A 25,686-nucleotide genomic window follows, 5' to 3' on the forward strand; every position below is an offset into this window, starting at 1 on the left:
GTGGAGGACCTTGGGGGTCAGGCCAAGGGATGTTTCTGAGAAGTGACCGGGAGCCGTGGAAGGGTTCTCAGGAGCATGCTTGTGCTTGTTTCCTGGGCTGCCGTAACAAACTGACACAAAGCGCATGTCTTAAAACAACAGAAATCTATTCTCTCACAGCTCCAGAGGCTGCAAGTCTGAAATTAAGGTGCTGGCAGGGCCATGCTGCCTCTGAAGTCTCTCTGGAAGCATCCTTCCTTGCCTCTTCCTAGCTGTGGCGGCCCCCGCAGTCCCTGGTGTTCCTTGGCTTACAGCTGATCACTCCGACCTCTGCCTCCTTCCTCCTGTGCTTTCCTCCCTGCCTGTGTGCTCCCCTCTTCTCATACGGACTTGCCATTGGATGTAAGATCCGCCCTAAATCAAAAGTGATCTCATCTCAAGACCCTTAACTAGTTAGATCTGTAAAGACTCTATTTCCAAAGAAGGTCACATGGTTCCAGGTGGGCATGAATTTTGGGTGGGGGGCAGGGGATACTCTTCAGTCCAGGACGGTGGTTGCGAGGTCAGGACCAGGAAGGAAGACCACCTGGAAGCAGGATGGGAAGAGAGACTAGGGGCAGGAAGACTGCTCGGTACTGATCCACACGCCTGGGCCCTGAGTGAACAAGAAGGGGGCTCCTTCTGCCTTCTCCACCAATGCCGGCCAGTGCCTTCTAGGTCCAAGGAGCTGGGCCACCTGTGGGACACCCAGAGCTTACAGACTCTGCCCTCTCTCAGCTCTCTCTCCAGGTGGGTACAGGTTTCAAAGGCCTCAGGCCCAAGCCGCCAGTGTTCCCATTCTCCACTTTAACCTTAAACCCTGCTGGGGGTCCCAGCACCCTCGGTGACTTTTTTGCGGCCAGCACAGCACCCTGAGTAGGCTCTTAAACCAACTCGAGTACAAGGCCTTTGCTCGCACCTTGGCCCAGAACGAGTGCAGCCTACGCTCCAGCGGTGGCAAAGCAATGCGCACGTGCACACCTGTTCTCCATTCTCCCTAACCGGCTGCACGGCAGCCAGGTCGGCACAGGGGAGGACACGCAGCCTGGGAGATGGGGGAACCTGGGTTCTGCCGCTGAGTTTCAGATGTTGGGCTGTCCCAGGAAACGAAGCCAACTAGGTCACTTCTAGTGCAATGGCATTGTTTCATTCTGCAGCCAGGGAAGCAGCTCCAAGCTCATCGGATGAAGCAGGGGAAGGTGGCCCGGGGCTGCGCTGCATCCCACCCGCTCCAGGGGTTCGCCTTTGAGTCACCCTCCTCCCCACGCCCTGCGCCCTGCCCCCCAAACAGGCGGACTTCCCCAAGCTTGGAAGTGAGATAACCTGTACCAAAGATCACAGTACATCCTTTCAAACATTTGGAAGTACAAAGTGGGGATAAATGTGTGTTTCCTTTTTAATTTATTTTGAACCAAGGCAAATGTTTAAAGATTTATGCACAACACTGTTCACAGTAGTAATGTTTCTAATAGAAAAAACATTGCAGAAAAAGAGGGACGCAACCTTCGTGTCTGTTGCATCCACGTGGATTAGTCCGGCAAACTGGGGCAGTTAACTACAGTCACTCAGATGCAACAGACCTCACAGTCCTGCACAAGGTGTCCACCAGGCCTGGCAGGTGAGACATGCGGTGCACACAAGAGTTGGTGAAAAAGACCCTTTTACATTTTAAAAGTACCTGCGTGCACATGGCCTGAAGGCAGTAGGCTAGAAGGGATGCAGCAGAAAGATAACTGTGGGGTCCCAGGGCTAGGGAAAGGGGGGATTTTCACTTTCTACAATTGTAAGCTACTGGGCTTTTTTTTAAACCACTGGCAGTATTAGTTTAATCAGCAAGAACAATAAAACTATTCCCATTCTGAAAATAAAAGAACTATTCTAGAGAGATGCAAAGTACTGTTAGTCTGCAGAGAAAAGTAATCAGGATAAAAATTACCTTGCCAGAAAAAAACACACTGGGAAAGTAAATAACATCAGACTCGGGAAGGAAGAAACACCAGGTAGGTACACACTTCAAAGGCCTCAGACCCAAGCCCCCAATGTTCCATTCTCCACTTTAACCTTACACCCTCTCAGGTCTGGGGTCTTCCTGCAAATACTACTACCACTGGGGTAGGGGAGGACTGAATGTGGGAGGTGGGGAGGAGGTAGGGTAGGAGTGAGTAATGAGGGGAAATGGGGACAACTGTAATTGAACGACAATTTAAAAACTTAGAAAGAAATACTTCTACCACCACCACCACTAATAATAATGATGATAAGAAGGAAGAGGCAGAGTTGATTTTATTGAGCATTTATTATGAGCCAGACACTATGCTAAGCATTTCACTCATATTCTTTTTGTTCTTAGAACATTACTATTCCCATTTGACAGATGAAAAAACTGAGGCCCAGCTCAAGGATTCAAGCCCAGGCAGTCTGAATTGAAAGCCTGTGATTGTGACCAGTGCTATAATCACCCTTCTGGAAGCACAGCCCTGCTGGACCTCTTCATCTCTTAGGCCCTGGGGAGCTGGCTCCAGGGTCCACCAAGTCTCCATATACCTGCTCCTTCTCCCTTCTCCACCACTGTTGGCCAGTGCCTTCTAGGTATAAGGAGCTGGGCCACCTCTGGGGATCAGAGGGTATCCACCTCTGAGGGACTCTGCCCGCTCTCAGTGCACAGGGGAGAAGAAGAGAGAAGACAGGCTCCCAAATTCTTAGGCAGAGAGAAGGCAGACCAAGTCGGCGCTGGGGTAGTATTCTGGGGGAGGTGGAGGCGGGGTTGCTAGGCCTCCCTTCACGGCAGCATCCTCAGGCAATCTTCCCCATGGACAGCTCTCCAGCAGCTGGGAGCACCGCTGGCATGGGAGCTGGCGCCCTGGGCCCTCTCTGGGGCGTCTCACACTTGCCGAGCCTGGGCCCCTATGCTGAGCCATGGCAGGTCCCCCAAGGACAGCGCAAGGATCGCTGACAGGGGCAACCCCGAGCATTCTGCAATGGTGGGTGGGTGTCAACCGACTGCTGTGCCGGCCCAGAGAGTGTGCGGTGGCCCCCTGGCCACACAGACCAAGACCCAAAAGGCCTCATTGGATCCCACATGGTCCCCTTCCTGCTTTCCAAACCAATACGTACCCACACACAGTGTACATCGGTACGACCACTTCGGAAATCTGTTGGACAGTATCCACCGAGCTGAGTTTATACATACCCTATGACCCAGCAACCCCACCCCTGGGTCTACACCCAGTGGAAATGAGGGCTTGCGTCCACCCAAACACACGCACAGGAATGCCAGGAGCAGCTTTATCTATCTTAGCCAAAAACGTGAACTGCCAAACATCTGCAAACAGAAGGATGAACACATACAGCTGCATTCATACCGAGGAACGCCACACAACAAGGGAAGAGAACCAATGACTGCTTCCCTCAGCAACGTGGGGGGATGTCACAGCGTAAAGCCAATTGGAGACAGACAGCAGCAACACGTCCTGCGCGACTCCTCTACGCAGGTACATGGGTCTGCAGCACAGAGGCCGGACCGCGGAGGCTGCAGGACAGGCGCGGATGGGGGGAGGGGCGTGAGGGCGTCTCTGGGGTTCTGGAAATGTGCCACACCCTGCTCTGGGTGGCGCTTACAGGGATGTATGTGAGGTTCACTATTTTTAAGTAATAATGCAAAAAAAAAGTTAAAAATAATTTTAACCACATAAAGATCACAATCAGGTCAACTTCTCTAGGCCCCCAGGCAGGAACTCGGGCAAGTGTGTGATTAGCTGGAGCGGTAGTGCCAGGAAAAGATGCTTCCTTTCGTTAGAGCTCAGTTAAGGTTGTGTGTATTGGTGTAAAAACTAATTTGGTTTCTCAAACCCCACTTAAAATTTGAACAAACTTTTCAAACCACACATAAGAGGTCCCCCAAATCCTAAGGAATGACAACCATAGAAACAGACACCAGAGAGAAGCTCAGAAGGGCCTAACCCTCCTCCCTCCTCCCAGCCACTGGCAATGGGTTGCCCAGACCTCACAACAACCTGTGCCCTCTTGCTCTCCGCCCACTGCCCCCCCCCCAACCCTGTAGTCAGCTTGGAGCTCAGGACTTGGCCTTGTCCCTGTAGTTGCTCTCCGGCTTCATGGGCCATGCAAGTAGCGCCCCCACGCTGGGCACACTCCCCCCTCCACAGAAAGAGAAAACCAATCACTGGACAAGAAGGAGGCCACATTACCATCTCAATGGTGACCTGCTGTCCCATTTCCCAGCATCCCCCTCCCACCCCAAGAGGAAGCCCTCCCTCTGTCTGGAGTGTCCTTCTCTGTGCTCTGACGCCTTACTCCTCAGCCTGGAAAACTCCTCGCTCCCCCCAGGACCCGCTTCTCTGGGGAGCCCTTCTCTGACTCTCCCCCTCTCAGTAATGTCCCCAGGCCTGGGCGCCCCCCTGCCCCTGTGCCTCATGGGATCCCTCCTCTGCATCGTCTCTAACGTGTCAGCACTCTTTTTGGTTTCTGCACCTATTTCCTCCACTAGCTGGTGAACCCTTAAGAAGACAAACCTCATTTCATACCTTCTCTTGTGGATTTAACACAAGACCTGGAACAAAGCAGACACTCAATAGAGGTTTCACTGAATGAATGAGTGCATGGACAAATGAATGGAGACCCCACCCAAAAGCCTGAAGACAGCATCTTCTCCTCCTTCCCTCCCAAGTGCATAACAGATCGCAGGGCCTTTTGTGCCAGGAAAGGATGGAATGAAGAATTGGTGAATCAGCTTTAGTGGAACCTCAGAGCCTTGCAAGGCACCCAAGTCATGAGGAATATTCTGGGTGCCACCAAGTACATCAGCAGCAGGGGTAGGGGTTACCTGACAACCCCTCCCCCACCACCGTCATGAGCAAACAGCATGGGGAGACAGCCCAGGCTGCCAGCCAGGGCCCAGCAGCAAGCATCCTCAGGGCAGCTGCTGGGCTGCAAAGAGCAGTGGGAGAGAGGACTCGACCGGAGCCACATCAAGTGAAAGCTGAGCAGGTCACATCCCACTCCAGTCCAGAAGCCTTGGGCAGGACCCTTCCGGCCCACGGGGGAGTGCCCTGGCTCGTTAACTTCATAGGCATCGATCTTCCTGGGCGTTACCCCCACTGTGGGCACATTCCCACCTCCCGCTCCAATGGGCGCCTTCGCCATCTGCCCCAGCCAACCTTCTGGGGTAAATGTCTCTACCACAACCCACTCGAAGAGCCACTCTCCAGCGACCACACCTCTCCTCTGCTCCCTGAATGACGATAGGCCCCCTCACACCCTGGCTTCACACATAGCTTCCCCTCTGCCTGAAACGCCTTTCCTGATTGCTCACCAGAGGAGCTCCTACGCCCCCTTCAAGACACGATCGAAGAGTGCCTGCTCCCATGATGCCTTTCTTGGCTCACCGAGGTTGGCTTCTCCACACACTCCCCCCGCTTCCCACTGCTCTTGGTTCATTGCAGCACTTGCCAGGAGGAATTACAGCTTAGCTATTTACATTTTGGCCTTGTTCCACTAGACTGGGCGTGGTGATAAAGTCTGCCACTGCCCAGGAGGGTGTAGGTGCCCGGCGCCACTACCCTTGGAGTTGACCCTACCAACCCCTTAGGGAGTGAGTGTTGGTTTCATCCCCACTTTACAGACAGGTAAACTGAACCTTATAGTTATTAGAGAGCCCGTCCAGGCCTAACCTCTGTCTGCCTGGCATGAAAGGTCGCTTTAAAGGCAGAGGCCACACATTACTTCTCTTTATCCAGAACAGCACTGGGCCCATGATGGGTGGTCAGAAAAGGGTGTATTCATACCAGTTGCACAGGGTGAACAAGTCCCGGAGATGCGCTGTGCCACGCTGTGTCTGCAGCTTCTGATGTAGTTTGTACCCTTACAATTTTGTTAAGAGGGTATATCTCACATGATGTTCTTACTGCAATAATTTTTTAAAAGCCCCAAGAAAAAGATAAAGAGGATAGGGGGAGGGGTCTCAGGCAGCAGAGAAGGTGCAGCATCAGGCACACAGGAGCTTTAGCTGCCAAGGAATAAGCCATCGTCAGCCACCCTACCACCCAACCCCCCAGCCCCACAGCTCAGCCCCCCAGGCTGCCTCTGAGGCCAGTCCATGGAGCGGGGTGTCTGAGCTCAATGGGCAGGGAGGGGGGAGCACTCGAGAAATCAGTCCCATTACTATTCACCCCGAGGTGGAGGCAAGGCAGGAGAGTGGGCGACAGTAATCAAAGTCGGAAGGCCCACCCGTGTTTCTGGGCTCCAGGGGACTTTCTCCCAGGTTGTCCGCCACACAAGTGCAGGATACCCTCAAAACAAAAGAGATATTGCCAGTGCTAACCATTATTAGCATCATCATCAGACAGGCCCTAAATGCATCCCATCTAGAGCCCTCTCCGGGTGGGAAGTGCTGGACCCCGAGGCCAGAGTCTGAGAACCTAGCTGAGCTCAAGTCCAAACCCACTGAGTTCAAACCTGAACCCTCAGATAAACAGCCCAATGAGATTTTCTTAGGAGGATCAGTGTGCTTGGAGGCTCCAGCTCCACAGCCTCTGGTTTCTCACAGATAGGTGGGCACTGGGCTGACAGGTCAAACACGGATGGCCTGCGGCCCATGTCCACCCCTGAGGGAGCCCCTGACCCTTCCGTCTGGGGCAGGGGGGAGGATACAACACGTACCTGTCTGATGCCCCGTTTCTGCCACTGACTGCTTGATCCAGTCTTGGGTCTTGTCGATATGAAATAGCTTGAGGTCTTCTTCATCTAGGGCAATGTCTCCCCAAAAGACAGCTGGGAAGAAAAAAGTGAAATGGACCAATTTAAGCTGGGGGTCAAGAAACGGCTTTACTGATGCCTCAGAGGGCACTGGGTGCTGAGGAACAAACTATCCAATCCAATGTCATCCTGGCATAGAGCTGGCAGGGAAAAAGGAATGACAGGTAATTCTCTTGCATTAAAGCTACAGGGCTTGGGCCACCCATCATAAAGACTGAAGGCCTAGGTCTGTAAGGTACTTTGAAAGGTCACCCTGCCTTTCTCTAGCTGTAGGCAGCTCTGAGCAAAACCACCACAATAAAAACAGCTCTTTCTCTCTTTCCAGAGTCCCCAGGATATAAATGAAAAACCATAACGTGATCAATGACACCGCTGTTTACAATACTTCCTGTCCTGCCCTGGGGGAAGGTTCTATTTCCTTGCCCCACTGATGTCAGCATGAGCCACTTCCCTGCTCTGACTAACTAAGCATGGGAAGAAGCTTCAAGAGCCAGTGTTTGATTCTCCACGTCCTCTTTGCCCTGTTCCAGAAGATGGGCAATGTTCCAGATGGGGGCGACTCTACCACCCTGGGTTCTGGAGCAGAGATGATGTGAAGCAGACAGGTGGCTAATTAGGATAGATATGTAGCATGAATGAGAAAAACAAAAACTGTTATTTATTGTAAGTGTCTGAGAGTTGGGGCTATTTGTTACCAGGGCATAAACTCTTTATCCTGACTAATACAGAAATTGCTTTCAAAAGTGTTATACAACTGTAACAAAAATACATTGTCTTTGGGCCACCTGGTGGGTGTCAGGGAAACTGTCACTAAAGGCTAGAAGGAAGTGACCTATATTATGCAGTGAAAGTATTTGGTAATATAACAATACTCCCTGCATTAACTTGGAAGGTAGATAATGAACTAAATGAGCTTATAGCTTTAAGAGAGGAGACTGGAAGTCAGAATGTTAGTTGCATGCCTTAGCCACCCTCGCTGTGCTTGACAAGGTACTACAGGAAAGAGGTTTTTAAAAAGAACTGGGCATGGAGACATCACACTCACTGATTTCAAACGATAACACAAAGTTATAGTAATTAAAACAGTATGATATCAGCATAAAAACAGACATATGGATCAATAGAACAGAATAGAGAGCCCAGAACTTAATTTATAACAAAAGAGCTAAAAATATATAATGGGGAAAGGGCAGTCTCTTCAATAAATGGTGTTAGGAAAACCAGACAGCCACATGCAAAAGAATGAAACTGGACTGTTACCTTACACCATACACAAAAATTAACTCAAATGAATTAAAGATTTGAATGTAAGACCTGAACCCAAAAAACCCTAGAAGAAAACATAGATAGTAAGCTCCCTGACATTGGTCTTGACAATGATTTTTTGAAGCTGACACCAGATGAAAAATAAACATGCAGGACTCCGTCAAACTAAATAGCTTTCGCTGCATGACCTTGGGCAAATCACTTGCTCTCTCTGAGCCTCAGTTTCTCCATCTGGAAACAGAAGTACCAGATGCCTTACAGAATTGGTGAGAGTTACGCAAGAGAGGTGTGTGAAGCATTTGGGACAGAGTCTGGCCCACAGTAAGCATTCAGTGAACAGCGGTGCCGCTCTAATCTTCACTAGGTTCCCCTGGGTCCCTGTGGCTCCCCACCCCACTCTCTCCTCACCCAGGAGACCCTGCCCCGCAGTGCTCGGCTCCGCTCCCACCACCAGCACCCGTGCCTCCCCCGTGAAGCTCTCCCTGCCACCCCTGAAACACTCCTTCCTTTCTCTGCCTTTTTTAGCACAAACAATCTCAACCAGACAACGTCAACCAGATGATGGGGCTATAAACGGTGCCCGTGTATTCAGCTAACACACATTTGCTGAGGCCGCTAAGTGCCTGGGTGGGGAAGAGGATCATATAAAGCAGGAGGTACGGGGGGTGGGAAATAATATTTTCTGTAGCACTACACAATTAATAATGGGTTTCCCATCTGCATCACTTCTTTTACGTTTATCTTTCCCATTTTACAGATGAAGAAACTGAGACTCAGAGGAGAGAATGACTAGCTCAGGTCACACAGCCAGCAGGTGGCAGAGGCAGAACCCCCAGCCGGGGCTCTTTCTAGTCCCCCAAACTGCCTCCCTTCGCTTCCCAAGTTCTGCCAGATTCTAGCTGCCTCAGGCCCAGGGTCCGGTTATACACACACATATTTCATACAGGAAATCCTATTTCATACACACCAAGGAAAGTCGTCATTTGAGATGCTGTGTATGCTTCCTGGTTTAGTACTGGATTACACAGACCAGGGCTTAAGTTGTGCCTGTGTACACGTGACAATGAACTTAACCTCTCTGTGCCTCAGTTCCCTCATCCTTCAAATGGGAATAAACAATGATATCTTCCCCGCAAAGTTACTGTGAGCATCAGCTGAGATAATATGAGTGAGGGTTTATTAGCATGAGGCTGGCACCTGGCGCCATCGGGCTGAGCTGCATCCTCCCCACATGGAGATCCTCTATGGTGGCCTGTGTTAACGGTGCCATGCAGTGAGGCCAAGAGATGTTCTGACTCTTATGACCCCCGTGGGGGTCACTGACTCATGTAGCGCCCAACACAAGGCCGCCCTTACCCGAAGCAGCCAGAGGAGGGCGCTGGCCTGGCCCTCCCCTGGGAGCACACATGGGAAGACCACAGGGCCTGCCACCGACTCCGTTCTATCTCAGGACCCAGACAGCCCCCTCCCACATCCAGCCTAGTCTCCTAGGCTATGGTCCGGGGGGCTCCCACACTCTGCCCTCTGTTCCCCGATTCTGTCTCTGGGTCCCACGGACAGGTCCTCAAGGACACAGTCCGAGAAGGCTGACTGCCGGTAGCTGGAGACAATGCCTCCCATGAGATGATCCCTCAGCGCTGCCCTGGGCCCTGGAAGCTCCTCAGCGTCAGAGCTACAGGCTTCAACCAGGGGACAGGCACCCCGGACAGGGGTCCAGACTCAGGAAGTCATCTAGAGTCCCACCCCTACCCATTCCATAGAGATCAGTATATTGTGCAGGGAGGCTGAGCAATTTGTTCCACGCCACTTGGAAGTAACTTGGCAGGGCCAAGCCTCAAGTGCAGGGTAATTTTGCTCACGGACCGGTCTGAACTACCAGAGCAGGGTTTGTGCGCACGCACCTAGGAGCCAGGGGTGAAAACTACGCTAAAGGGGATAGAAACTGGCTTTTGACATTCTAAAGAAGCCCGAGGCAATGGGGGGGAGTCAGCACCCCAGAACCCTGTCACAACCAACGTGCTCTTCCTAACAGATCCCTTCCAGAATCTCAACCAATGCACCGTAGGGGAACTCAAGACAGCTCAGGAGCCTGCTTGGAGTGACATGCCCAGGTGGTGTCACCCCAAGATTCCCCAGAGGTCACAACTTCACGCCGACTCACACCTACTGTGGCTTTGTGGCTCCTCGGGGAAGAAGGCACAGGAAATGGCGGACTGCGGAAGGAAGGCAGGAAGGAAGAAGCATTTGCTGAGCCGAGCTCGCAGGAAGGGCTCTGCCTGCGGCCCAAGCGATGGCAGAGACGCCACCAGAGCCGCGGGGTGGGCTCCCACCCTGAGCGGGCAGCTCCGCCTGCACCGCAGGGGTTCGAGGGCCGCATCCATGGAGTTATGGAGGAAGCCCACTTCTGAAACCGCCCCCTCTCAGCCAGAGGAAACCTGCGTCTCTTGTCTTTTCAAAGACAGTTCTTTTCTGGTCCCTCCTGAATGGCTCAGAGGGTGCCATTGTTCTAGAGGTCTCAGAGGGGCCACAGGGGCTTCTGTCACACCTGAGCTGCCCCGAGACCTGAGGCTCTAAAAATACAGCCATTTGACTTGACGGTCCCTGCGGCATCATAACAACAGAAAATCATTAATACTCAAGTTTAACTTCTATCTTTGCAGTTTAGGAAGGCACGGACTGCGTCTACCTGGCCTATTTCTGTCCTAACCCCAGCGCGTGGCACAGGGAAGCGAACCAGAAATGCTTGTTGAGTGACTGCCTGGGGAAGTGCTGGAGGCCACCAGGACAGTCCTCTGCCCTGGGTCTCTCCGTGCCAGGGCACAATCTGGGACCCGCCAGAGCTTCTCGGCCCTGCTTTAAGGGTTGTTTACACCCCCACCAGAAAGGAGTGTGCATCATCCTGCAGGGGCGGTCACTCTGTCCAACAGACTGAGGCCGCGTCAGGAAATGAGGACAGGCCATTAGCTCCGAACCCTGGGGGAGACCAGCACCACGCTATTCTCAAAACAAGAGCGAAAACGTGTACAAAATTGTGCACAAAAATCAGGATGAACGGCTGCCCTGGCTGGGAGGCCACCGCAGAATGAGGACCCCAGACACCACTACAAGGCCTGCTGATGAGGGCAAAGACTTTGTCTTCTTTGTGCACTGCATCTGCCGAGTGCCCAAGACAGTGCCTGGCATCTGGAACACGGTCAGGGAATACTTACCGATGAATTGATGAAAGGAGAACAAGTTCTAAATTCTACTTATATAAGTTCAATGCCCAGGGCAAGGTCAAATTACTTCCCAACCATCTGCCCACTAACCATGCCTGCTTGCTTTGGAAATGACGGGACTACCTGAAAACATTAAACTGGTGAATTTTCACTCCATCTGGCATTATGGCCTGAGAGAAGGAGGGAGGGTGAATGGATATGACCCGGGGGTCCCCATCGAGCAGAAGGGGAAGTAGGAGGAAGCCCCCGTCAGAGGGCAGGGGAGGGGCGGGGGTGGGGGTGTGGTGTGAGGGAGACACCAGGGTCTGAGCCAGCTCCGTGAGGCAGAGCCGAGTGAGGCGGCAGGTCTGGGAGAAGCTGCCTCACCCGCCACACACAGGGGCAGGCAGACAATGTGGGTAGAGGGCGATGTCCAGAGATGTGGGCCCAGGGGTGCTCCCACACCCGGCGTCCTGGGGCTCCAGGTGCCCCCTCATGCTGAGGGAGGATGCAGAGGTGCAGAGGGGGCCACAGGACCAACAGAGACCTGAGGTCAGGGTGAAAAGGCCACAGAGCAGGACTTACACCCACAGCCAAATGCTCAAGGGCACAGGTTCACCAGCAGGAGCCAGCACTGTGTGCTGGGACACCAGTGATGGCCAGATGCCCCTTGGTGGGTGCCTCTGGGACCAGGAACCCCAAGGACCAGACAGACCCACCACTCCCCAATATGGACCAGGAGGGACTCAGATGACAGTCCCCTCTCCTGGCTGCCAAGAGGTCACATAAGCTCCTTTGCCCCTCTCTATGCTCGCCCAACCCCAACACACCCATCACACTCAGCTTCTGTCCCAGCAAAGAGCTGGGGGAAATGGGGAAATCCTTGAAAATTTATCCCAGATGATGAATTACCCAAAACATATCATTTAAATAGGAAGACACTGAAATGTTGTCCCTGGATGAGTCTAACCTTGACCTCTTCTTCCACCCTGTATGAGATGCTTGTTGAGTGGATGGCTGGATGTTCTTGAGCTCCAGAGCGGTAATAACAGTAATAATAGTGAATGTTCTTTGAGTGCTTATTAGAGGAAATTCAATTTAGCTAAAGAAAATAAAGAAGCTATATTTTCTTTCCTATGTGGGTAGTAAGCAGGTAATGTTTTACATTCCTGTGGTTTTAACTGGTTAACACCACCATGTTTGTGAGATCACAGCAGCGGTCCCAAACATTAGTGTTCGAACCCAGTCCCCCCACACCCCTGCCGCCACTCAGTAGGTCTGCAGCCGAGGTGGGGAACTGATGTTTTACACAAGCACCTCTACTGAGTTGGAACCGCAGATTTCCTGAGCCTCAGTTTGAAAAATGCGGACCTACAGGAGAACAGGAAGTCTGTAATGAGCACCGCCACCCACCCCGGGGCCCAGGACGAGGGCCTCTCATTGGGCGGCTGAGAATGGGAATAGACAATAATATCTCCCCACAAAGTTACTGTGACATGTCGGCCTTCACATCCTTTGGACGGCTTTTTAATCACACCAGATGATACTGAGTATGGGACTTTTTTCTCCAAAACAATGTTGCCTTTGGTGCTTAGTTAAATCACGGCCCCAACCTGGGCTGCTTGGTGGTAGGGATGTTCCGGAGCTTTGTAAGGCCTGTTTACTCCACACGCCCCCGGTCCTTTGCCCAAACCTGAGCACATCTCTGATCCCAGTCGGCCAGCGTCACCCGTTCATGTGCCCGTCTCCCTCACCCCACCGGGAAAACATGGTGCAAGCCCTCAAGGGAGAAGGAAGTCTTGTTCGCCCTTGTGCCTGCCTTCCTCCACCCTTGTTCTCAGAGAGTAGCTCAAAGAATATTTGACAAGTGAATGGCTGAACCAATGAGTGAATAACTGAATGAATGGATGGATGGCTATTATTCGACTCCAGAGTGGAAATAGCAATAACAACAGCAAATGTTCTTCACGTTTGTGTTAAGTCCAGGGATTGAGTAAGGCCTCACATACATTATCTTCTGTAATTCTCACAGAAGCCAAGCAGGTAAGTATCTTTATTCCCATAAACTGAGGGCCATAGAGTTTAATAACTTGCTCCGCACAGTAAATGTGGAGCTGAGGTTGCCAGTAAATTGATTGACTCTGGTCATTGTGATCACGCAGGCAGACAAACTTAGGAGAGCCCTCTGGAAGCCAGGTGCCATTCATATTGAGAAGAATTGTGGCCATAGCCACAAAATGAAAATAATCCAGGCTTTCTTCATATTTAAATGCCCATGGAGCTAGCTGGGAAGGCATTTAGAACTTTAAGGCGGAAGAAATGCAAAAGTGGATCAAGTCGCAGCCCAGGGGCATGTTGGACGGAAGAAAAGAATCAAAAAGTTTTTAACTTAAATCTGGGGACCATCCCCCCGCCCCGCCTTGAGCCCACCCACAAGGGGCATCAAGAGAGTACCTCAAAACAGGACTCACACGATGCACTAAAATAAATTTCAAATAAGTAAAATATATAAAAAGTTAAAAGTTAAACCAACAAATTGGCTAAACAATATCCAGAATCGAGTGAGCTAAGTCCATACATTCAAAACACACAGCTATTGAATTCTTACCACGGGTAAACCTGGCTCAGGGTGGCCTTCAAAGAGAAAGCTTTGGCAGCTCCACCACCTGAGTAACTTTCTGCTTCCCCCCGCCAACCCCTGGCTGCTCGAAGTGTAACCTACAGATGGGCAGCACCAACATCCTCTCGGAGCTTCATACATACACAAATCACAGCGGCTGCCCCAGACCTGCTGAGTCAGAAGCTGCACGTGAACCAGACCCCGGGGAGACTGTAGAGCAGCACTGACTCAAGGCACCAGACACTCTGCCTCCATCAGCCGTGACCCTGGGTCCATGGGCTCCCCTGTAAGCAGGGGAGTTCTTCGCAGAAATGTAGGCCTTGAATGGGTAGGCCATAGGAGCATCTGAAATGCACCTCGATGAAAACACCATCTGCCCCAGCCTTGGCCGACTCCACTGGAACTCCAGGCTGAGGTTAGCGGAGTTGTGACCCGGTGGTAGTGTTGTGCTAGGAAGCTCTGGCTAGTAAATATTTCAGGAATGGATTATGAAATACAATGGGAAAAATGCTTTTCAGATGTCATAAGTAAAAATCCTTAAAGGAGGCAAACTTTAATGCTATTATATAATAAATCTGAAAAATAAAAATTATTTATTTGAAAATGCAAAAGGAGCTCATTTTAAAGAAACATTTTCTTCTTTTTAATATATTTTATTGATCATGCTATTACAGTTGTCCCATTTCCCCCCTTCACTCCCCTCCACCCTGTACACCCTCTCCCACCTATATCCCCCCCTTTAGTTCATATCCATGTGTCATACTTGTAAGTTCTTTAGCTTCTACATTTCCTGTACTATTCTTGCCCTCCCCCTATCTATTTTCAACCTACATTCTATGCTACTTATTCTCTGTACCTTTTCCCCCTCTCTCCTCCTCCCACCCCCCTGTTGCTAACCCTCCATGTGACCTCCATGTCTGTGGTTCTGTTCCTGTTCTAGTTGTTTGCTTAGTTTCTTTTGGTTTTGCTTTAGGTGTGGTTGTTAATAATTGTGAGTTTGCTGTCCTTTTACTATACATGTTTTTTCTTTATCTTCTTTTCTTAGATAAGTCCCTTTAGCATTTCATAAAATAAGGGCTTGGTGATGATGAACTCCTTTAACTTGACCTTATCTGAGAAGCACTTTATCTGCCCTTCCATTCTAAATGAGAGCTTTAGAGAAATTTGGGATGTAGGCCCTTGTCTTTCATGACTTGGAATATTTCTTTCCAGCCCCTTCTTGCCTGTAAAGTCTCTTTGGAGAAATCAGCTGACAGTCTGATGGGAACTCCTTTGTAGGTGACTGTCCCCTTATCTCTTGCTGCTTCTAGGATTCTCTCCTTCGTTTTTACCTTGGCTAATGTAATTATGATGTGCCTTGGTGTGTTTCTTCTTGGGTCCAACTTCTTTGGGGCTCTCTGAGCTTCCTGGGTTTCTTGGAAGACTATTTCCTTTGCCAGATTGGGGAAGTTCTCCTTTATTATTTGTTCAAATACGTGCTCAATCTGTTGCTTTTCCCCTTCCCCTTCTGGTACCCCTATAATTCAGATGTTGGAATGTTTAAAGATGTCCTGGATACTCTTAAGCTTCTCCTCGTTTTTTTTTAATTCTTATTTCTTAATGCTTTCCTGCTTGGTTGATTCTATCTTCCTTATGGTCCACTATATTGTTTTGAGATCCAGTTTCCTTCCCTTCACCGTGTACACAGCTCTCCTCTGTGTATCTTCCTTCATCTCTTTTATGGTAACCTGCATCTTTTCATCTAATTTGTGCCCAAAATCAACCAATTCCGTTAACTTTCTGATCACCAGTGTTTTGAACTGTGCATCTGATAGATTGGCTATTTCTTGGTCGCTCAAAAGGATGAGTCCTGGGAGACTGATCTGTTCTTCTGTTGGAAACATATCTCTCCCTGTCTCTCCTTTTTTTTTCTGGTCTGGTCACTCTTGTTACGGTGGGGGGTGGAGCCTTAGGTGTTCACCAGGGCTGGGCACCCCAGTCGCTAGATTGTGACATTATATGTGGAGGTGGGGGTGGGGGCAGGAGCAGGGATGGGAGGGAACAATGGCGGTAGTTCCGTTCTCCTGGGATCTCAGTCCCTTCTCTGGGATCCTGGGCTGCGAGCTCTGCCCTGGTCCACAATCGCTGCCTCACTGGGTCCGCCAGCCGCAGCTTGCGTACTCAGGGTCCACCGCTGCATTCTTGCGTGCCCCGGATGGCTTAGGTGCCCAGTTCACACCAAGTTTTCCCCGACCTCCACGCACGCCAACCTGCGCCCGCCTGGCTCATCCTCTCGGCCCCTCCTACCAGTCTGGATGTACAGGTCTACTTCAATTTCTTAGCTGTCTGACTTCCATTCAGATAAATCCTCTGTTAGTTCTAGGTGTTATCCTAGCTCTAAATTGTTGTTGTTCTAATCTTGGCTGTGCGTGGAGGTACAGTGCGTCCACCTATTCCTCCATCTTGCCAGAAGTCGAAACATTTTCTAATAATACATACTCAGTGATATGCTGATGTTTAAGAACTGGACAAAGACAATGCGGGAGGGGGAGGGCCGAATGTGGGAAGTGGGGGTGGGGAGGGCAGGGGATAGTAATCGGGAGAAAATGGGGACAACTGTAATCGACCAACAATTAAAAAAAGAAAGAAAGAAATGGGCCGGGAGAGGGGAAAGCCTTAGTTCATGGATTTCCCTGGTGGAATCACTCCCACCATGGCTGATTTCAAGGTCACAGGATGAGGAGCTGGGAGGCAGTTCCTCCAATGAGCCCTCACAATCAGGTAAGAGCTGCTTCCGCACACTGCTGTGAGAACGACGATAAACATCGGTAGAGTACGTCAGTCTCCAAAGGTCTGTTATGTTCCCATGTGAGTCCGTGTCTACATGGCTGGCCCTTGAGGCTGCAGAAGATGACCATGACCCAGCCTCGTGGGGAAAGGCCCAGCACTGCGGCCCCCATCACAGGATCCCCACAGCACCTTGCCCTTGCTTTCCCCAGCACAGACGCACACAGCACTCTGTTCTGGGGAGCAGGCCAAATGCTTTCTTCCCTTTAACCTCAAGGCCCAGAGAGGAGGTAGAGGCTGGTCAAGGTCACGCAGGCATAAGAGGTTTCACGGTGTTTTAAGTCAACAGAGGCCTCCCTGATTCCCAGACTAGGGCTCTCCCCCCGCTCTTCCCCAAGGGTCACTTTCTGAGAAGTTAATAAGAAACGCTGTGTTCAAGTCAACCTCTTGCTTGAGTGCAGGATTTCTCAGAGCTTCTACAGCCCTAACAAACATCGTGACTTGCCAAGGAAGACAGAGAATGCGCAACGTGGTTGCCCTGAGATCTCTCTTCACAGCTCTCCTGTCCTGAGGAACACCTCTGGGGGGCCACCACTCTCCCTGGCCATCTTCCAGGCGTTTCAGACTTCTAGGCCTAGAAGGGGCCCTCGTGGTCATCAGGTCCAGCTCGTCGTCTGAGGCCTGAGTGGCCTCTTCTCACACACCTCCAGGGACAGGGAGCTCACGCCCTCTAACACATCCCCCTTTATCTTGGTACAGCTCTCTCTGTTCCTCCCCAGTCCTGTGTTTTGGTTCTTCTCGCAGGACCCAGGCACCGAAGTGGGAGGGACTGACCACTGCTGAGCACCAGCCACAGGCCAGGCTGCCCACACTCCTCCACCCCGTGCTGCAGGGACTCCATGCAGCATGCACCCCCGTGCCCCTTTTCCAGAGACGAGGCCTCTGGCTCTAGGCCGCGTCTCGGTTCCAACTCCCAGCTGCCACGCACCTTTGCCTCCAAGTGACCCGCGCTTCTCAGGAAGGGACAGAAGTGTGGTGCGGGGGAGTGACTCACCCAGTCTTGGGGGTGGATTCAGAACAGGCTTCACGGTGGGGTGACACTTGAGGAAGAGGATGGGGTATACGCAGAGGTTTGGCAAGTGGGTAACAAGAGAAGAGGGCATGCTGGCCCAGGAAACAGCACGTGCAAAGGTCCTGAGGGGAGGAACAGCAAGGCACTGCCAGGGCGGGAGCAGAAGGGGCCCGGTGAGGGGGGGGCCTGGCTGAAGTGGGGGATCGGATCGGCCATGTGGGCCACTGGTGACAGTGACAGCAAGGCAGCACATGAGGCCACAGGAACCGAGAGGCTGAGCAGGAGGAAATGAAAGGCTCAGACACAGAAAACAGAAATCTGGGACCATTAAGGAACCCAAGGTGGAACTGGTCACAAGGAGTGGCTGGAACCTTCAGAGTACTTTCATAAATGAACGAGTAAATGAATGAATGCTCCTGGCTGAAGTCCTAGGGGAAGGAAGGGCAAAAACCATTCACCCCATTCCGTGGGGGAAAGCCAGGCTCAGGGCAGTGAACAACTAGTCTGAGTTTACGCCCAGTGAGAAGGGAGCAGGGCTGGAATGCAGACCTGTGGGGTCTGAATGTGGAGCTTGGCTCGCTGCCTCACACTGGACCCAGGTTCCAGACTTGGGATTCAAGGTGGGGGCTGACCTCAGGGTCAGTTACAAGAACCTGTTACCGGGTGAGCAACTGGTCTGACAAAGCCTGGACAGCCCAGCAGAGGTGCTTGTAGGGGACGGAATGCAGGAGGCATTGGCCAGGAGGGCCCCTCACACCCCTCTCCCCACCGGATACACTGAGGGGATCTTGGGGTCAGTGGCCCCTGGCCTGGGGCCTGCAGAACTGGACAGTCTGGAAGCCAGGAAGAAGCCCAGCCGGTCAGAGGGGGGCCCCATTTGACTCTGCTGCCTTGTTACCAAACCCACCCTCTCCAGGACACAAGGCTCTGTGTCCTGGCACCCAGAGATCGAGATCAAGAGGCTGACACAGCTCGAGGGTATCCTTCTGGCCTTCCCAATCCTTCCTGGCCACAGCCCCTGCAACGCCCCAGGGCTCACTCCACAGCCAACAGTGACCTGGGCTTATCCATGGAAGTGACCTCCAGCGGGGACTCACCTCACCTCGTCTCACCTCCATCTGTCGGGCCACTTCCTGATTTCCATTTCAACACCCAGAGCTTGGGCTGCAGGTGATTTCGTTCTCAGTCGGCTGCCCACTGATGGCCCTAGTCACCACTGTTCCGCAGAAGAGCCACTTCTGGACCACGAAAGGCCCCAGTGAAAGCAGCGCGGAGCCACAGGCATAGTCTATACTGGGGAGGAGGGAGCTTGGATGCCGTGTGTGTCACCAGGCAAGTAATTTTTCCCTTTGGTGGCCTTCTCTTTACCCAGTCCGTGGGTGAACCAGCCCAGCATTCCTCACACCTGGTCCACACGCCACCTGTGGTCGATATGTCTCAGGAGAGTGTTGAGATGAAGATCCCCAGGCCCCAACCCAGATTTATGAAACCAGAATCTCTGCAGACAGGGCCCAGAAATATGCATGTTCAATTCACGCCCAGCCCCCCGCTCAGGTGACTCATGGATGCTGAAGTTTAGAGACCAGGGGAGCCCATGGTCTCTGAGGTCTCTCCAGCTCCAACCGTTGATTTCCCAGCAATTTCTGTCAGCGGAGTGTAGCACATCCACCCAGGGCCTGCTGTTTGTCCACCCCAATAACTCGCTACTCAGGAAGGACCTCACTAATGTTCCATGAGAGGGTCACCTAGAGATAAGCCGAGGTTATTGGAGGAACTAAATATGGAGCGTTCGAACCATTGGAATTCCTCTCAGGAAACAGGACGAGGTGGGGCGCAGGGGCCAGAGGCGGGGCGGGTTACAGGGAGATCCTACCCAGAGACACATTTCGTCCACCTCCAGTTTCCAGCAGAGGGATTTAAAGCAGTTTTCTGCGAATCTTTGGCAAGGGAGTGTATGTACAAACAAACAGGGAGGATTTTTTTTTTTTTTAGTAAAAAGTTAATCGGCTTAAAGTGTGCAACTAAATAAGCAAAGCTTACATTAAAGTGACCCACAGAGAAAGGACCCCATGGAAAGAAAGTTCTAGGAAATACAATATGGCCTCTATGTTCTTTTGTAGTTTCACACTATAAATATTCATGGGGTGGTGTTAATGGGGTCCACGGCTCTATGCAACCACAATAGTTTTTTTGTTTATTCTCAGGCCCATGAACTTTGAAACCATGAACCTAAATTTCAGAACTCCACATTCAGGCGCATTCGCAGAGCAGGAGGGGAGAGGTTCGGGCCGGCGGGGGACAGAGGAGAGGAAACGGGCGAGATGTGAATCATGCCTCCTGGATCTTCTGGGAGAGATTAAAGAGTGGGGTCTGTTTAGTATGGGAGGCCTCCTGTCTCCAAGGTCTCCAGCTGCTCCAGCCTGGGAAATGGCCTTCACAAGGAACAGATAGCTCCGTTACTCAAGCAGGTGGCAGACCAGAGCGAGAAGTTGGAAATATTTTAATTGGATCAAACAGATTTGTTGCATGTTTTACCTTGAAGACTTTGAGAAACTAATTCGAATCATGGAATTTCTAAGATGGAGAGAGTTTAAAGGCTATCAAAGCGATGTCCTTATTTTTCCTATGAGAAAATTCAAATCCAAGTTCAATGACTTGCCCAAAACATTGCACCAAGAAGCCATGTCTGCTGACTCTAAAACCAGTGTTCTTCCCCTACAGCAGGGATGGTAAATGTGAGAAAACCATGTGCCCCCTTGCTCCTGCCCCCCAGGGCAGATGCCTCTAACGAATCATGGTCTTCCTGTCCACTGAACCTGGACACAGCCTTCAAACCCTTCTCAACACGGTGCCACAGAAGGCCAGCACAAATGGATAGGAGTGACAGATGAGCTGGGACCTACTTACCATCCGTGCCCCACACCATGCTGGCAACATCCATACCCCATTACTCATATGTCCCAGCCAAGGCTTTCCTACTCAAAACCACCTGGTCTGAACTCAGGCCCAGGAGTGCGCGCACCAGAAACATCACAGATTGAGTTGCTCCGGGTCAATCAGCACCTGAGGAGAGCCCTGAGAAGCTCCAGGTCAATCAGCACCTAGGAGAGCGCCACACACACATGGGTATGACTTGCAACTCAGCCCTGAAAGCTGGTTCCACCCCAAGGGAAGCCCCGGCATGAGCAGTAGGCCATACCTGCAAGCCTATTTAAGTTTTATAGTTCTGAATAGGTTTCGACTCACGAGCCAACCCCACTCAATTGGTGATGCTTCTGTGAGCACTTCTTGGACCCACAGGAAGGACAGCCATGATGAATTCGCCACATCTGCCACTGGCACAGAGGAGGCGTGGCATCGAAGGTGCCCCACGGTGGCTACTTCCTAATGCATGTTGTAAAGATACTAAAAATGTTTTCATCCATGTAAATGAATATCTGGGGCAAGGCCAATGCTACGATTAAAGTTATTCCTTTTCATTTTTTTTATTCCTCACCTGAGGATATGTTTATTGATTTTAGAGAGAAAGGAAGGGCAAGAGGGAGAGAGAGAGATTGATATGAGAGGGAAACATTCAAATGGTTGCCTCCCATACACACCCTGACTGGGGATCGAACCCACAACCTAGGTATGTGCCCTGACCAAGAATTGAATGCACACATTTTTATTGTACAGGATGATGATGCTCCAACCAATTGAACCACCTGGCCAGGGCTAAAGTTACTCTTCTTACACTTACCCTCCACCCTCTGTTCCACTCTGTGCCCAGGAAGGCTGACTCTGTGACTGTACCCTCACCTTCCCTCTGGCTTCTGGGTGTGGTCAGCCTGGAATAGACACTGGCAGATCCGAGGGAAGAGGAGGATAGGCAGGCCTTTCTTCCCTGCTTTGGTGCTGTGGCTCTGGCAGCAGTCACACCCCTCCACCACTGCCCCTCCTGCACGGTTCCAGCTCCTGTGACACTGCCCTGTGCCCTGTCCCTTCAGCCACGGGATAGCTTGCTAGCCTCCCATAACCCTGCTCTGTAGGAAGGCCCTTCATTAAAACCTCCTCACTTGAAACATCTGGGGTGAAGTCTGTTTCCCGCTGGGACCCCGGCTCAAATAGCTATTCTAAGAAAATCCTCCCATTATTTTTGTAGCTAAATAGAAAGATGGGATTCTGATGGGCAAAGTGAATGGCTACTCTGGCCTAAGATGACACTTCTCACTGCTTAATTCCAGCAGAATATGACTCACTGCTGTCCCACACCTGCTGCATTCCCATGGCCTGAGCTCACATGGCCTCCGCTCAGTCGTGGAGAGAAGGGTGCAGCGTAGGTCCTGAAAGCCAGAAGTTTCCTGGGCTCTAATTTAGCATCGTATATGCCTGATTCGAGGCCCAGGCACATCTCATAAGCCCTAATATCTCCTCTGTGAAATGACCTCTCTTAGAGCCGTAAGTTACCCCTGCAATTCTGTGTGACTCACTCTGAAGACAAAGGCCCCCTGGAGGCCCCAAGCAGTGTGCAGAGTGGGAAGGCACAGTAGGTGGAGAGCAAAGGAGACCTACGGTCCCCCCCAGCCAGGCCGGCCGCTATCCACGTGACCTAGGATAAGTGACTGCCCCTCCTACGGGTTTCTTCCAGCCCTAACATTCTACAAGGCTTTCCTCTACGATCTTTGTGTATCTGGTTAACCTTCAGTTAATGATAATGGGCCTCTTATCATCTTGACTAAATTTTTCTCACAAAGATTCAGCAAGTTTAGCCAATTGTGGCAGAGACTGCATATTGTCCACCAACATCTTCTTCCATAACAACAGGACCTCTGTTACAGGCCTTCCAAAAGAAAGACTTCCCAGACTCCCATATGGCTACCTATGGCCATGTGACTAAGTTCTGGCCAATGAGATGAAAGCCAAAGTGACAAATGGTATTTCTTGGGAAACCTCTCGCATATTCTTTGGCCCCTTTTCTGTTCCATGCCTTCCACGTCTAGCCTGTATCTGTGATGGCTGAAGCTCTGGTTACGATCTCGGCCCATGAGAACAAGGGCCTCAGCCTAGAGCCCCTGGAGGGAGATTGGGTCTTCTGGCGGATCTTCAGGAGCAGAACCTCCTTACTGGCCCTCGACTGCAGACCTCCAGACTTCGACGTGAGAAAGAAACGTCTAGCTTGGTTAAGCCAATGTCCCAGCTATGGCCTCTCAACTCGAAATCTGCTCTTCTTAGCCGTGCTTGGGGATGCTGGAGCTGGACCCTAGAAACTTTTCTCCGTTGCCGGCTGGCACACTGGACTTTGTCAGTAGAGGGCACTAGAGGCAGGGACACTGCAAGAGGGAGGAAGGGACTTCTCTTACTGGTTCTCAGGGCTGGGGGTGGGGGTTGTATCTCATCTTTCTTATTCCTACAGAGCATTCGGGAAATCCACTGGTGTGCACCCTTCAAAGTTTTGCCGGTATTCCAAAGGGCAATTCCTGGCTTATCAGCCTTTTCCCGAGCATCTCGGCAAACTTCTCTGACCTCCACTGGGCCACAGTCACGCAGTGACTTCTGTGAAGTTAGGATTTCAGCCCAGTTGGGGGCGGGGGGAGGGGTGTGAGGGGGTGCCCTCTGCCACGTTTGTTCCTTCCCCAGTAGCTGCTCCCACATCTGCTATTTCTGTTGTCGTTAGAGTCTCCTGTCTCCTTTAGTAGTCAGCCCCCTTTTGCTAGTTAATAATCCTTTATATTAAAATTTCAAATTACTGGTGTGGTTTCACTGTCCCACCTGGGCTCTAATGGACACAGCCAATTAGCTTGGGTCCATTACTAGCAATTTCACCTAAGTTTGACCGATGCAACCGTGCAATCATCTTCACGGAAAAAAAGTGGATCGCAGGGCACTGAAGCAGCTTTCTGCATTTTAAAAATCTCTCCAAAATTCATTTGTGACAAAATAACAAACATGACAAATAAAGAGTTGAAGTCCTTAATATGTAAGAGTACCTATAAAATTTTTTAAAAATAAACATCCAAATAGAAAAAAAGAGCATGAACAGAAGGAAATGAGCACATCAAAATAAATACAAATGGTCAAAACATATTTTTAAAAGGTCAAAATCATTTTAGAAAGAAGTACAATAGCAATGTAATGGTGAATTAAAGAAACAGCAAACTATTTTTCTCTTACCAAACCAGCAAAGGTTTTTAAAACTAAAATACAAAATGTTCATCTTAATGGGGGTGCAAAAGAATAAAATAATTTTGAAGGGCACTTTAAAAGGAAGAATCAGAACCCTAAAAGCAGATACTTTTACCAGCAATTCTGCAGTGTAGGCAAATTTTCTAAAAAAATAATTTAAAATGTACATAAAAATCTAGCAACAGGGATGACCCCAGCATCACTGTTTATAAAATAAAAAGACTGGGGAAAAATTTATATGTCTAACAATAGGGGATTGGCTAAATAAATAATGGTGCCTCCACGCAATGGGATACAAAACAACTAAACTCGAGGTTACACGTTTATCATATAAGCATCTTTACTGTCATGGAAAAGAGGTTCATCACTCAGTAAAAGTGAAATGCAAGCAGGTTCAAAGTGGTACACATGGCTTCACAGAATATAAACATGCAGAGAAAAACTGGGAAGAATACACAACAAAATGTTCACATTTTGGCAATGGAATCTAGGCAATGGAATCACTAGAAATTTTTTCTTTCCCTCTCTACCCTTTCTAACTGTTCTCCAGTGGATGTGTCTGAGCTGTATAATTTTTAAAAACTGTTTTATGTTAAAAAATAATCTCCCATAAATGGTAATGGATGAAATACAATAAAAATAAACCATTAAAAAGTAAAAAAATAATAACCCCCTTTTCTGCCCACCTCAAGGCCCCCCAGCACTTGCTGAGCACGTCTTGATGAGCTCAGGTGTGTTCCAGAGACGAGTCTGCGACACGGCTCAGCTCCGGAGGGATCTCTCTCCCATCCTCCCTCCCCTCCTACCCCCAGGGCCACAGCCCAAGTCTGGTCCTCGTGCTCCCGGGCCTACCCCTCCTGCCGGTCCTCCTACTTCTTGCCGCCACAAATCCTAAGCATCACAGGTCTTCTTTGTAACAGTCCTCTGCTCAAAAACCATCAATAGCTCCCCATTTCTTAGGGGATGTTTCAAATTCTAAGCTTGACATGCACAGCTCCAAGCCTCTTTCAGTCTTGTCGATCCTACTCTGCAGAGTAAACCAAAGCAACCCTCCAGTGCCAGGCACGTCACAAGCAGTCCTGCTGCCTCTCTCTGACTCATGCGGCTTCTTCTCCCTGGAATGCCTTCCCCTGCATCCCGTCTCCTCTGCATCCCATCCATCCTTCCAGGACAAGCTCAGGGCATACCAGCCCCCTCAGCAGGAAGCCTTCCTTGATTGTCTCAGTGGTTGCTACCTTTTCTGAATCCCTATGTGATCTCATTTGCTCAGTTCTTTATTTGGCAACTATCAGCTGAGCACCCACCATGTGCCACACAGAGTGCTGGGGGCTGGGAAACCGAGTCTGGCTACTACCCCTTGGAGCTTGTTGTCTAATGTGGCAACAGACATGGAGCAAGTAATCACAGCAGTGACTGCACCCCGTTATGGACTGTAAAAAATGCCACGCAAGGCCCTGGCCTGTATGGCTCAGTTGGTGGGAGCATCATCCCACAAACCATAAGGTTATAGGTTGAATTCCCAGTTGGGGTGCATGCTTGGGTTGTGGCTTCAGTCCCAGAAGGGGGCATATATGAGAAATAACCAATAGGTGTTTCTCACATCAATGTTTTTCTCCCTCTGTCTTTCCCTCCCTTCCCCTCTCTCAAATCAATAAGCATGTCCATGGGTGAGGATAAAAAAAATTTTCTTTAAATGCCATGCAGGGAGACAAAGGTGCTGAGAGATTTGAGAAGGGACCCAACTGAAATCAGGGCCTGGGCAGGCCTCCAGGGGAAATGACGTGAAAGTCTGAGTCCTGGAGGATGATCCAGAG

General features: G+C 50.6%; 1 protein-coding gene across 1 annotated transcript in view; it reads right to left on the bottom strand.

The window, feature by feature from the left end:
- Positions 1-25,686, bottom strand: part of TLL2 (tolloid like 2) — a 128,231-nt gene that overhangs the window by 88,919 nt on the left and 13,626 nt on the right. The window contains exon 2 of the mRNA XM_028513001.2: positions 6,694-6,804. Within this exon, the coding sequence (XP_028368802.1) occupies positions 6,694-6,804 (111 nt within the window). The remainder of the gene's footprint in view (positions 1-6,693; positions 6,805-25,686) is intronic.

Source organism: Phyllostomus discolor, chromosome 5 (genome assembly GCF_004126475.2).
Source record: "Phyllostomus discolor isolate MPI-MPIP mPhyDis1 chromosome 5, mPhyDis1.pri.v3, whole genome shotgun sequence".
In the NCBI taxonomy this organism is placed as follows: Eukaryota; Metazoa; Chordata; class Mammalia; order Chiroptera; family Phyllostomidae; genus Phyllostomus; species Phyllostomus discolor.